At 46.2% G+C, this 13953-nt stretch overlaps 1 protein-coding gene across 1 annotated transcript in view; it reads left to right on the top strand.

Annotated features, from left to right (window-relative positions):
* The first annotated feature begins 3603 nt into the window (after positions 1–3603).
* LOC129703341 (glutathione hydrolase-like YwrD proenzyme) overlaps positions 3604–13953 on the top strand; it is a 28022-nt gene continuing 17672 nt past the window's right edge. Inside the window, exons 1-6 of the mRNA XM_055645708.1 lie at positions 3604–4226; positions 5041–5147; positions 5934–6087; positions 6982–7135; positions 7791–7997; positions 13332–13484. Of these exons, the coding sequence (XP_055501683.1) occupies positions 5057–5147; positions 5934–6087; positions 6982–7135; positions 7791–7997; positions 13332–13484 (759 nt within the window). The 5' untranslated portion in view covers positions 3604–4226; positions 5041–5056. The remainder of the gene's footprint in view (positions 4227–5040; positions 5148–5933; positions 6088–6981; positions 7136–7790; positions 7998–13331; positions 13485–13953) is intronic.

The following is a 13953-nucleotide window of genomic DNA, read 5'->3' as shown; positions in this document are numbered from 1 at the left end:
ACCCAATCTATTTCTCTCATGCTTTTGTAGATCTCTATTACTATACTCTCTTTGTACATGGCACAGCACAGTGGCGCAGCGGTAGGGACCCAGGTTCAATTCTGATTACGGGTGCTGACTATGGAGTTTGTACATTCTCCCCGTGACCTGAATGGGTTTTTCCCGGGTGCTCCGGTTTTCTCCCATACTCCAAAGAAGTACAGGTTTTTAGGTTAATTGGCTTTGGTAAAAATTGTATAATGTCCCTAGTGTGTAGGATAGTGTGCGTGTGCAGAGATTGCTGGCCGGCGTGGACTGAACGGTCTGTTTCCGTGCTGTATGTCTAAACTAAACTAAACTATAAGATCACCTCTCATCATTCTCTGCTCCAAGGAATAAAGCCCTAGCTTGCTCATCTCCCCCTATAGCTCCGTCCCTTGAGTCCTGGCAACATCCTGGTAATTCTTCTCTGAACCCTTTCAAGCTTGACAACATCTTTCCTATATCACTGTGACCACAACTGCACACAATACTCTAAATGTGGCCTCACAAATGTCTTATATAACTGTAATATGAGCACCCAACCTCTATACTCAATACTTTTGTCTTAAGAAGCCCAATGTGCCGAAAGTGCAAGGTGTGGCAGTGCTCAGGTGCGGAATGCCCTTCTTGGAATAGTCTTCAAGAAATTATTTCAGAGAACTGTTTTCATTTATTCATTAAATGAATCGGTGATGTAAGATAGTTCGGAGCAGAGTGCCACTACAACTTGGTTGTGACATCACCACAATGCAGCTCATGAACACCTCACCTGCCCCCTTCCCTTCCCCAATAAACACCAAGGGGCCCAATCAATGTGGGCAACAATGTTGGAGAGGGTGCAGAAGAGGTTTACCAGAATGCTGCCAGGATTAGAAGAATGGTCCCGACTCTATAAAGGTGCAGGTCAGGCCACATTTGGAATATTGCGAGCAATTTTGGGCACCATATCTGAGGAAGGATCCGAGAGGGTCCAGAGGAGGTTTACAAGAACGATCCCAGGAATTAGTAGGTTAACATATGATGAGCGCTTGATGGCACTGGGCCTATAATCGCTGGAGTTTAGAAGAATGAGGGGGGGTCCTCATTGAAATATACAGAATAGTGAAAGGCTTGGATAGAATTGATGTGGAGAGGATGTTTCCACTAGTGGGAGAGTCTAGGACTTGATATCATAGCCTCAGAATTAAATTATGTTCTTTTACGAAGGAGATGACACTAGTCAGAGGATGGTGAATCTGTGGAATTCTTTGTCAGTTGATATATTTAAGGAAGAGATAGATAAATTCTTGATTGGTGCAGGTGTCAAAGGTTGTAGGGAGAAGGTGGGAAAATGGGGATAGGAGGGGGAGAAGGATCAGCCATGATTGAATGGCGGAGTAGGCTTGATGGGCCGAATGGTCTAATTCTACACCTATCTCTTATGATCTTATGACTCAAAATGTCCTTTTTCTCCAGAGATTCTGCCTGACCCGCTGAATTACTCCACCAGCAAGAAAGGTGTAGAAAGATGGATATTACTTGAAACTGGAGATTTCAATGCTCGTAGCATTGTGTTGGAAGCTACCCAAGCGGAATATGAGCTGTTGGTCTTCCAGTTTGCCTGTGACCTCACTCTAGCAATGGATGGGATGGGAAATGCGTAGAGGAATGGGAAGGGGAATTAGCAACCGGGAGATCCAGCAAGCCTTGGAAAACAGGAAGCAGGTCTTCACTGAAACTGTTTCTTCCAGTTTGCACATGGCCTTGCTGGGACAATTGGGTACCTTTAAAAAAAATGACAGTTACTTTAAAATAAAGTGGGAGGATCTGGGAGGAAACTAGAGCACACAGAGGAACCAAGGCACCAAATGGGAAAACAAGGCACAGCTCCTGCCATTATGTTTAATTTAGTTTTAGTTTGGAGATACAGCGTAGAAACAGGCCCTTTGGCCCACCGAGTCCACGGTGACCAAAGAAAGCCCGTACACTGGTTCTATGTTACCCCACTTTTGCATCCTATGCACCAGAGGCAATTTACAGAGGCCAATTAACCTACAAACCTGCACGTCTTCTGAATGTGGGAGGAAACCGGAGCACCCGGAGGAAACCCACACGGTCACAGGGAGAACGTGCAAACTCTACGCACAGACAGCACCCAAGGTCAGGATCGCAGTATGGAGTCTCAGGAGCTGTGAGGCAGCAACTCTACTAGCTGCGCCAGTGTGCACCGTTACTTTAAATTCAACTAGTAGACTGCATTAGGAACTAAACAGCGAACTACTGGATTGTTAGTGATCTTCATTACGAATGGAAATTATCCATTCCTGCCTGATCCCCATGTCTCCAGTTACAGAGAAATGTGAGTTGATTTGCAACTGACTTTAAATGGTTGAGCAAGAGACAATAAATGAGTCCTACAGTTCAGAAATAAGTTCATAAGTTATTGGAGCAGAATTAGGCCTTTTGGCCAATCTAATTTACTCCACCATTCAATCATGGCTGAGCAAATTTCCCTCAACCGCATTATCCTGCCTTATCCCCGTAGCATTAGACATCCTTACTAATAGTCCCCTCTGGCCCATTAAGTCCACACTGACCATTAAGCGCCATTTACGCTAATCCTACTCTGATACCATCGTTAGACACAAAGTGGTGGAGTAACTCCACGGGTCAGGCAGCAACTCTGGAGAACATGGATACCAAGACCAAATGCAGACTGGGCGATCGTTTCGCTGAACACCTACGCTCAGTCCACCTTGGCTTTCGCGATCACCCAGTTGCCAAACATATCAACTCTTCTTCCCATTCCCACACTGACCTGTCTGTCCTGGGCCCTCTCCAATGTCAGAGTGAGGCCAACACAAATTGGAAGAACAGCACCTCATATTTTGCTTGGGCAGCTTACAACCCAGCGGCATGAACATTGATTTGTCTAATTTCAAGTAACCCGTGCATTCCCTCTCACTCTGTCCCATCCCCCACCCTAGTGTTGTTTCCTATTCTTTCGTTATCACCTCTTGCACAGCCAACAATGGACCATTGTGGGCTCCATCTTTCTTGAGTCATCAGTGCCTGCTCTGATTCGTTCCGTATCTTTCACACCTCCAGCTTCCCTCCCCCTTGACTCACAGTCTGAAGAAAAAACATCACCTATTCCTTCTCTCCAGAGATGCTGCCCCGACCCCGCTGAGTTACTCCAGCATTTTACGTTTATCTTCGGTGTAAACCAGCATCTGCACTTCCTTCCTACTCATGAATAGGTAACGTTTCGGGTCGGGACCCTTCTTCAGCCAGATTGGTAGTAGGGGGAGAAAGGTGGAATCTAGTACAGCGCGGACACTTGGTTGGAGAGAAGGTACACAAAAATGCTGGAGAAACTCAGCGGGTGCAGCAGCATCTATGGAGCGAAGGAAATAGGCAACGTTTCAGGCCGAAACCCTTCTTCAGACTGATGGGGGGTGGGCGGGGAGAAGAAAGGAAAAAGGAGGAGGAGACAGCCCGAGGGCTGAGGGATGGGAGGAGACAGCAAGGAGACTGCTCTCCCAATTTTGTTAGCCCCTTGTGTTAGCCCTTGCTCCCTTTCCTCTGCCCTCGAGCTGTCTCCTCCCATCCCTAAGTCTGAAGAAGGGATTCGGCATCTGCAGTTCCTTCTTAAACACTTGGTTGGAGAGACACTGACTACTGTTTTCACTCTCGGCAGCGCAGTGCTCGAAACAACTGGCGTCGCTTTGTGTGTGAGCTCGGAGTCAGTCCAGACACCCAGCTCCCTGCTCCCTGTTCCTGACCAAAGATCCTATAGCGGAGGATCCTTGCTCTTGACCTGGAAGGTCTAGCATGTACTAAATACTTCCTGGATCCGATCCGAGACCGCCTGCCGCCGTGCAAAGTAAAATTCACATGCACTATATTAACGGATTGCATTGCGAATGGACTGTAATCAGATTCCCGTAATCGATTGGCGTCTCTGCCTTGGACTCATCCATCTGCACCGCACTGCATGATTTAAAGCGTTAGGGACACTCGGTGGTTCAGACAGCATATCTGGACCCTCTGATGTAAAACGCCGTCCACGCTGGGGAAGCCGAGGGGAAATATTTCCTCACCCAAGATAGACACAAAGTGCTGGAGTAACTCAGTGGGTCAGACAGCATCTCTGGAGCAAAGGAATAGGTGACGTTTGGGGTCGAGACTTCTTGAGACTGAGTCAGGGGAGAGGGAAGCTATAGGTATGAACCCCTGCATTATCTCTCCCTCTCCCACTTTCGTCATTTTGCTAGTACCACTGTTCGTATCCCTGCGTCATTACCTCTTCCACAGCCAACAATGGACCCTTGTGGGCTCCACCTTGGTCTTCAGTGCTGGATATGATTTGTTCTGCACTTTTTCATATCTCTCCATCCTGTGCCTAGTTCGAAGTTATCCCATTTTCCCATCCCCTTCTGAAACACAAGGGGGCAATTTTCAAAGGCCAATTGGAAACAGGCCACATGGTCGCAAAAAAAACCGTGCAAACAATGCAGGCAGCACCCGAGGTCAGGATCTAACCCGAATCTCTGGTGGTGCGGCAGTTAAGTCCCACACCCCAAACATACATAATACATAGGTTAGTAAGTTAATTGCCCACGTAATTTGATTCTGATGGATAGGTAAATGTAAGATTCCAGGAGGTGTATGTGGGAAGAATTGAAAATGTCGGTTAATGTAGGATTAGTATAAATGGTTTGTTGATGGGTGACAGGCCTAAGGGCTTGATTCCATGCTATATCTTTCTATGTCTTTCTGTCCTCTATAACAAAGGAGTGGAGATCATTCTTGGTTCTGCTGCACACACATTTACCCGTGTAATTTTCTGACCATTTTAAATACTGGAAAAGTACAGGCTGGGAACGTGACGATCTTCCATAGACTAAAACTAAACCTGCATGTGGAATATTATTGAGAGGTTGCAAGGCGGCAAGAGTTGGCTTTGGTGCGCTGTTTGAAATCACCGGCACCCTCTGGGGTTTGCGGTGAAATGACTGGTGTGTATTTTATTGACAGGGCGCCGAAGGTAGAAATGCTTCCGTTTGCTGCTCGTCGATCACCTGTCGTCTGCACTGGAGGTTGTGTGGCAAGCAGTCAGCCACTAGCCACAGGCGCTGGACTTGGTAAGGATCATCTCCTGAGCCTGGAATTACATTGCACTCATTGTATAGGACATGGTCAGCTTGACTCTCAATCGCATCAGTTGCCAGCCACTGGGAAGTGGGTGAATTTGGTAATGATGATGATACTTTATTGTCACATGTACCTAGGCACATATCTAGGTACCTAGTGAAATTATTTTGCATACAACCCAGTAAAATCATACTGCAGATAAGCAAAATCATAGATGATCTTAGAGCGTGTATATGATCTTATGGAGGTGTATAAAATCAATGAGAGGAATAGATCGGGTAGACGCACAGAGTTTCTTGCCCAGAGTATGGGAATTGAGAACCAGAGAACAATTGAAGGGGGAAAGATTTAACCGGAATCAGGGGTAACTTAGGGAACTGAGGGAGCACAGCCTCAGAATATAAGGACGTACCTATAGAAAGGAGATGAGGAGGAATTTCTTTAGTCAGAGGGTGGTGAATCTGTGAAATTCATGGCTGTGGGGGCCGAGTCAATGGATATTTTTAGGGCAGAGATGGATAGATTCTTGATTAGTACAGGTGTCAGGGATTATGGGGAGAAGGCAGAAGAATGGGGTTAAGAGGGAATGATAGATCAGCCATGATAGAATGGCAGAGTAGACTTGATGGGCGAATGGCCATATTCTGCTCCTAGAACTTGTGAACTTATGAAAGAGCACAATGAGCAGACAAAAACCAAGAGCTAAAATATCACACCAGAGAATTGGCAAAATTCAGTGCAATGGTTCACACGCCACTTTTTGTTGATGTTTGCAGATATCCTGAAAAAAGGTGGCAATGCAGCCGATGCTGCAGTTGCTGCAGCTGCTGTCCTGAATCTTACTGAACCATTCAGTACTGGCCTTGGGGGCGACTGCAACTGCCTGTTTTACGATGCTAAAACCCACAGCGTCCTTGGACTAAATGGAAGGTGGGAAACAGTGGTTCAACTTCCAATTGAACTTGGAACTTCGAACATGAACTTCAAACCGTGGGGCGGCGCAGCAGTAGAGTTGTTGCCTCACAACGCCAGAGACCCGAGTTCGGTCACGACTATGGGCGCTGTCTGTACGGAGTGTGCATGTTCTCCCTGTGACCCGTGTGGGTTTTCTCCGGGTGCTCCAATTTCCTCCCACAATGAAGACGTACAGGTTTATAGGGTAATTGTCTAGAATTGCATTTGGGCTAGCCAGGATAAGGATGGAAAATGTCCTTCCTTTGAAGATGTTAGTAATTCAGATGGCCTTTTAAAATAATCTGACAATTTCAATATCACCTCTAAAATAAGATTTTAATTATAGATGTACTTGAATTTAAATTCTCATGCTGCTGTGGTGGGATTTGAACTTGTGTATCTTATGCACCCCATGGAACCCAAAGAACTATGTATACAATGTCAGGCAGCCCAGTGACAGAGCAGGTAGAGCCACTGCATCACGGCGCCAGAGACCCGGGTTCGATCCTCACTTTGGGTGCTGTTTGTGTGGAGTTTGCACGTTCTCACTGTGAACGCGTGGGTATCTCTCATGGTGCTCCGGTTTTCTCCCACATCCCCGAGACGTGTGGAATTGTAGGGTAATTGTCCCTCTGTAAAATTGCCCCAGTGTGTAGGGAGTGGATGTGAAAGTGGTACAACATAGAACAGGTGTGAACGGGTGATCAATGTTCGATATATGGATCAGAGGGCCTGTTCCATGCTGTATCTCTAAACTACACTAAACTAAATAAAGACTTCAACCATGTGATGCGGAATGATTAACATTGCCTCTTTCCCAAAGTTATCTGCAGTTTGGATGTCCGGTGTACAAACTTATTTTCTTTGCAGTGGCAGGAGTCCGCAATCGTTGACCCTTGACCTGCTGAGAGAGGAAGGCTTTGATGAAAAGAACCCTCTACCACCGGTCCATGCCCACCTGGTCACGGTGCCTGGTGCTGCCGCTGGCTGGTGTGACACTATCTCCCTCTTTGGAAGTAAGAAGGTGAGTTGTGGTGCAGGTGAATCTTTAATCACGAACCTACTTACCTCCAGCATGGCTCTGCAATCCCTTGAAATGATGCGACACAGCGCGCAGTGGTCGAGCCGCTGCCTCACAGCGCCAGAGACCCAGGTGGATGTTCTCCCTGTGACCATGTTGGTTTACTCCGGGTGCCCCGGGCAGGCCCATTGTTGGCTAGGGAAGGGGTGATCTCAAGAGGCATAGAATGTGGTGGACTGTGGAACTGGTTAAACGACTAGGATGGAGGAAGGGGGCAAGAGCAAAGATCCTATAGCTCTGCTATAAGATCTTTGGGCAAGAGGGGGAGGGGAGGGGAGGAGAGTGTTATTAGAAGTTACTTAAAATAAGAAAATTCGACATTCATACCGCTGGGTTGTAAGCTACCCAAGCGAAATGTTCAAAACCTCCACATCCTTCCAGTAATGGGAGGGACTAGAACTGCACACAATATTCCAAATGCATCTTAACCAAAGTCCTATAGAGCTGCAACAGGATTCCCTGTCTCTTATGCTCAATTCCCTGACTTTCTCTAGAATTTGGGTTGGAGGTTTGGTCCCGTCCCTCTGTGATGCCGTTTATAAGCATGTGGGTAAATGTGATGTTGAATTTTCCAACAGTGTTTCTTTCTCTGCCCCAGCTCTCTCTGGCTGAGATCCTGCAGCCAGCCATAGACCTGGCAGAAAGAGGCTTCCCCGTCACTGAAGTAACTGCATTTCACTGGGAGAAGAATGCTAGCACCTTGCTGAGGCCAGGAAACCCACATGGAGAAGACCTCCTGATCCAGGGTAGAAGTCCGAAAAGTGGGCAGATATTCAAGAACGCGCATTTAGCTCAGACCTTCAAGGTGAGCCCTTCTGATTTTTCCTGTGGTTCCTCCTGTGTTGTGAGTGAGAAAACATAACTGATTTACGGTGGGGGGAATGGGACAAATATAAGCTCCGGATGTCGAAAGCAGTTTATGGCCAATGAAGTACTTTGTGAATTTTAGTTACAGCCAACTTGTGCAGTGTAAGCTCCCATAAGTCAAGAATTTAGCTTAGAGATACAATACGGAAGCAGGCCCTTCGGCCCACTGAGGCAGCGCCGACCAGCTATTGCCACGTACATTAGCACTATCCTACACACTAGGGACAATTTACAATTTTTACCAAAGTCAATTAACCTACAAAGTTGTATGTCTTTGGAGTGTTGGAGGAAACTAGAGCACCCGGAGGAAGCCCACGCGATCACAGGGAGAACGTACAAACTCCTTACAGGCAGCACCCGTACTTAGGATTGAACCTGGGTCTCTGGTGCTGCAAAGCAGCAACTCTATCGCTGCACCACTGTGCTGCCCAAGAGTGTTTCATTGTCAAATGCCCCGTTACGGGACATAAAAAGTCTTACTTACGGCAGCACAACAGATAACGGTGGTGCGGCAGGAGAGTTGCTGCATTACAGCGCCAGAGACCCGGGTTCAATCCTGACCACGGGTGCTGTTTATATGGAGTTTGTACGTTCTCCCTGTGACAGAGTGGGTTTCCTCCGGGTGCTACGGTTTCCTCCCAGATTCCAAAGACGTGCAGGTTTGTAGGCTGCTCGACTTCAGTAAATTGCCACTGAATTGCTGTTCCTTCTTCGACCCACCGAGACCACGCCAATCACGGGTCACCCAGACACCAGTGCTATGTTATCCCAGTTTCGCAGCCTAGGCTGCGAAACTGGGATAACATAGAACTGGTATCTGGGTGACCCGTGATTGGCGTGGTCTCGGTGGGCTGAAGAACCTGTTTCCATGCTGCTGTATCTCTAAACTAAACTAAACTAAACTAAACTAAACTAAAATTGTCCTATGTGGATAAAGCACCAAAGTATTTACCATTTCAGTGGGTTTGCAGGAATCCCAAGTACAGGTCTGTTTTGACAGAGTTTGAAGGATCTGAGGGATTGCAATTGCCAATAGTTGCAGATGAGCGGATGTTTTGCAGTTGGCACTCATTATCCAGAATAATCTTTATGATATTTAATTTTACAAATCATTTACAGATGCAGAAACTACATAGCAGCAATGGTTTGACAATGATTAACCTTTTATTCATTGGTGGTACCAGCCTGTAACATATCACGAACAATCTTGTTGGCCCTAACCCGGGTTACCTCATTGCTCTTGTTTCATAATTGTACCAACTAATTAGAAATGTATTTGAAAGAGACTGGGCGTTCGTTCCTATGACGTGTCTTTTCCAGTCCAGGGCTAAGACTTAAAGAATGTTTTTCACTCTGATCCCTCTAACAGTAAAGCCTCTAAGAATAAGTCTTAGAAAGTCCCATCCATTCCCCAGAGGGGTGAGGACCATGGAACGGTCCAGTAAACAGTTGGAAGATAATTAGAAGACAAAGAAAAGTAGAAAGGTGGCGCTCGTTCCTCCAACCGGTTTTCCGAAGACTTTTTCTTTAAGAGTATTAGAGATAGAGCACGGAAACAGATCCTGTGGTCCACCGAGTCCGCACCAACCAGCGATCCCCACACATTAACACTACCCTGCGCACACACACTAGGGGCAATTTTTAAAATTGATACCAAGCCAATTAACCTACAAACCTGTACATCTTTGGAGTGTGGGAGGAAACCGAAGATCTCAGCGAAAATCCACAAAGGTCACGGGGAGAACATACAAACTCCTTACAGACCAGCACCCCTAGTCAGAATCAAATCCGAGTCTCTGGCGCTGTAAGACAGTAGCTCTACAACTATGCCACCATGCTGCCCTAATGCTATGCTTATCCCCTCAACTATTCTCTAAGAAGCGCTCAATCCGCCAAGGCCTACTGGATCTCCCAATGTCTAACCATTTTAACTCCCTTGCCCATTCCTTACTGACCTTTCTGTCTTGGGCCTCCTCCATTACCTGAGTGAGGCCACATGCAAACTGGAGGAACAGTACCTCATATTCCGCCTGGGTAGCTTACAACCTAGCGATTTTTAGGTAAGTTTCAAACCTTCCCTTTCTCCCCTAAACCCTCACTCCCCCCCACCCCCTCATCCATCCTCTATGCTCCACCTAGTTCTCTCCTCCACACTTTATAGTTGGCATGGACATAATGGGCTCAATGACCTGTTTCTATGTTTGACTATTAATGAGGAATTTATGACCGTATCCTGTGGAAAGATGATGATCAGACGGACACATGTTTAGACTCAGTAAGAAAGATCATGGACTCATGAAGCAGGCAACAGACAGATGTTAGAAACTGAGAGCGCATTTACCAGCCAGAATCTTCCTCTGGTCTTTAATCTACATTCTTGCTCACTGATGTTGCCTCTTTGATAATAGCTGCTAATGAAGACAAGAGGGTTTTGTTTTGACATGATGAGATTGTTATCTATTGAAAGAGTAATGGCTTTTGTTATACCAAGGTTAAATTTTTTTTTTTTAGTTTAGTTTAGAGATACAGCGCGGAAATAAGCCCTTCGGCCCACCGAGTCCACGCCGACCAGCAATCCCCGCACACCAACACTGTCCTGCACGTACAAGGGACCATTTACTATTTTTACCAAGCCTATTAAGCTACAAACCTGTATGTCTTTGGAGGAAATCGGAGATCCCAGAGAAAACCCACACAGGTCATAGGGAGAATGTACAAACTCTGTACGGACAGCACCCGTAATCAGGATCTAACCCACGTACGTGGCGCTATGAGGCAGCAACTCTACCGCTGGGCCACCGTGTTTGTGAAGTATCTGTTCTTCCATATGATGAATGGAGTGGTCAATTTAAAATGTCACAGCGATGCTGGGCCTGCAGCTTTCCAGCTTTCCAGCTTTCCATCTTCTCTTCCAGTTGGGACAATTTCTGCTGCCACTTGACTACACTGTGCGGAAAGTTGAACATTCTTTCCATTGGTAGTCAGTTTACTCTTGTTGTAATGTTACCGGGAGAGTCTGTGAATTGGGACCGTCAAGTTAAGAGAGGCAAGAGTGTTTAATTGTCATATTAAACTCCCTCCCCCAACTGATCCGCAATTCCGTGTCCCTCACCATCTTCCAGTCCTGCCTCAAGACCCATCTCTTCACCTCTGCCTATCCTTAGCCCCACGTCCCCCTCCCTTTTCATCTGTGCATTAATTGCCTCATATTGTGTTTTGTATTGAATTCTGTCTTTACTTTGTGTACTAGTCATGTCTCTACTATTTATTTCATTCCGCTTACATGTTTTTTCTCTACCTGCTAAATTTGTGTAAGGTGTCCTTGAGACTCTTGAAAGGCGCCCATAAATAAAATGTATTATTATTATTATTATATGTGCTGGGAAGGGAACAATGAAATTGTTACATTTTATTACTAGAGATACAGTGCGGAAACTGGCCCTTCGGCCCACGGAGTACTCACTGACCAGCGATCTCCCTGTACACTCTATACAATTATAGGCACTGGGGACAAGTTACAATTTACAGAAGCCAATTAGCCTACAAAACTGCACATCTTTGGAGTGTGGGAGGAAAACAGAGCATCCTGAGAAAACCCATGCAGTAACTGGGAGAACGAACAAACACTGTACAGACAGCACCCGTGGTCAGGATCAAACGCAGGTCTTGGGTGTTGTAAGGCGGTAACCCTACCGCTGCGCCACTGTACCGCCCCTACTTGCTGCAGCTTCACGAGCACCCTAATGCAACGATGCAGCAAATAAATATACAATAAGCAATAATGCAATAAATGATCAGTTATACTAGGTAACCAGACAATAATAGTGCAAGCTTAATGGGTGGCAGTGGTGCAGCGGTAGAATTGCTGCCTTACAGCACCAGAGACCTGGGTTCGATCCTGCGGAAGGGGGCTGTCTGTACGGAGTTTGTACGTTCTCCCTGTGACCACGTGGGTTTTCTCTGGGTGCTCCGGTTTCCTCGTACATTCTAACGATACGCAGGCTTGTAGGTTAAATGGCTTCTGTAGATTATCCCTGGTGTGTAGGATAGAATTGGGGTATGGGTGATGGTTGGTTGGCATGGACTTGGTGGGCCGAAGGGCCTGTTTCCGCGCTGTATCTCTAAACTAAACCTAAGTAGGTTATGTCACCTATACTAAGTCGCTAGTGGTTCGTTGCTGAGGTGCGGTTGTGGTATATGGGTTGTGCAGGGTTGTTCAAGAGTCTGATGGTTGATGTGAGGAAGTTGTTCATGAACCAGGAGTTCACTGCTCTCAGGCACCTGTGCCTTCCTGTTGGTAGCAGCGAGATGAGAGAGTGACTAGGTTGGTGTTGCTCGCAGGATATTATAACAAGATCTGCATGGGTGCAGGAGGCAGCCCCGATGCAGTCCATCGATGTAGTAGAGAAAGAATCGGGGATAGTGCCAGTGTATGCCCTGAACAAAGCCTGTTCAACATATAAAAGGCAGGCATAGCTGGGGCCCATGTGAGTACTCATGACTAGTTAGTTGGTTAGTTAAGATAGTTAGTTATTTAGTTTAGTTTAATGTCACTGGTGCCGAGGTACAGTGAAAAGCTTTTGCTGTGTGCTAACCAGTCAGCAGAAAGACGATACATGATTTAAATCGAGCCTTTACAGTGTACAGACACATGATAAAGGCAAAGAATCTAGAGTGTTTTATTGTCAAAAGTCCCAGATAGAACAATGACATTTATGGTTGCAACATCATCGCAACAGGATATGTAAACATAGAACACTGTGTAAACAGTATAATAAATAAGAAAAAAAGGTCAGTGTGTGTCTTTACACACACGCACACGCATATATATATATTTTATACACACATGTGTACACATGAAAGACAAACAAATTATAGTTGTGCAATAATAACAATAATAGTTTATGTAGTTCAGTGCTTATTGGAGGTTGTAGTGTTTAATTGCCTGAAGGCTGTAAAGTGAGAGGAGTGATGATATTCGCTGCCTTCTTGTGACACCGCTTCCTGTTGATCCCTTCAATGGCGGGGAGGTCAACACCCAAGATGAACCAGGCAATGTCCACCTCTTTTTGGGTGAGGTTCACATTACCAAACTAGTTGGCGATGCAGACCGTCAGTGTGCTCGCCACTGTACCCCTGTGGGAGTTTGAGAGTGACATGCCCTTGGACAAAGACGCAACCTGTTGAATCAGAAATTGCTCCGTTGTCTTATTGAGTATTTGTATGCTGCTGCAAGTTTCTCAAGTACTTGTACGTTGTGCTTACCGCGAAGGAATTGGCTCAGTCTGGCAAGAAAGGGTTCTATGAGGGGAGAATAGCGAGTGCCATCGTGGATGTCGTTCGAAAGAATGGTGGAGTTCTGAGTCTGCAGGACCTGAGGGAGCACACCAGCACGGAGGTGAAACCAACCTTCACCGATTATAAGGTAGGCCTTAATCCACGTTACACCTTGCCTTTAGTGACCATGGGTGCTAACTATGTGGAGTTTGCATGCACTTCCCATGACCGCGTGGTGCTTCTGTTTCCCACATAAAGAATTGCAGGTCAATTGGTGAATTGGCCATGATAAAATACTCCAGATGTGTTGGTGAGTGGCTGAATCCAAGGGGGAGAGAGGCTGATGAAAAATGTTGGGAGAAAAGATTAATTTGTACAAAGATATGGATAAGAAGGGGCTGGAGGAATATAGTTCAAATGCAGGCAAGTGGCATCAGCCCAGAATGCCAACTTGGTTGGAATGGACAAGGTGGATTAAAGGGCCTATTTCCATACTGTACAGCTCTATGATACTGTAGAATAATTGGTATAATAGTATTGATACTATTAGTATAGGGATACAGCGTGGAAACAGCTCCTTGTGCCCAACGAGTCCTCGCCGGCCAACAATCACCCCA

The sequence above is a fragment of the Leucoraja erinacea genome, chromosome 14 (assembly GCF_028641065.1).
Source record: "Leucoraja erinacea ecotype New England chromosome 14, Leri_hhj_1, whole genome shotgun sequence".
Lineage (NCBI taxonomy): Eukaryota > Metazoa > Chordata > Chondrichthyes > Rajiformes > Rajidae > Leucoraja > Leucoraja erinaceus.
Note: the sequence above shows the minus strand (reverse complement) of the source record. Positions and strands in the feature narration are given on the sequence as shown.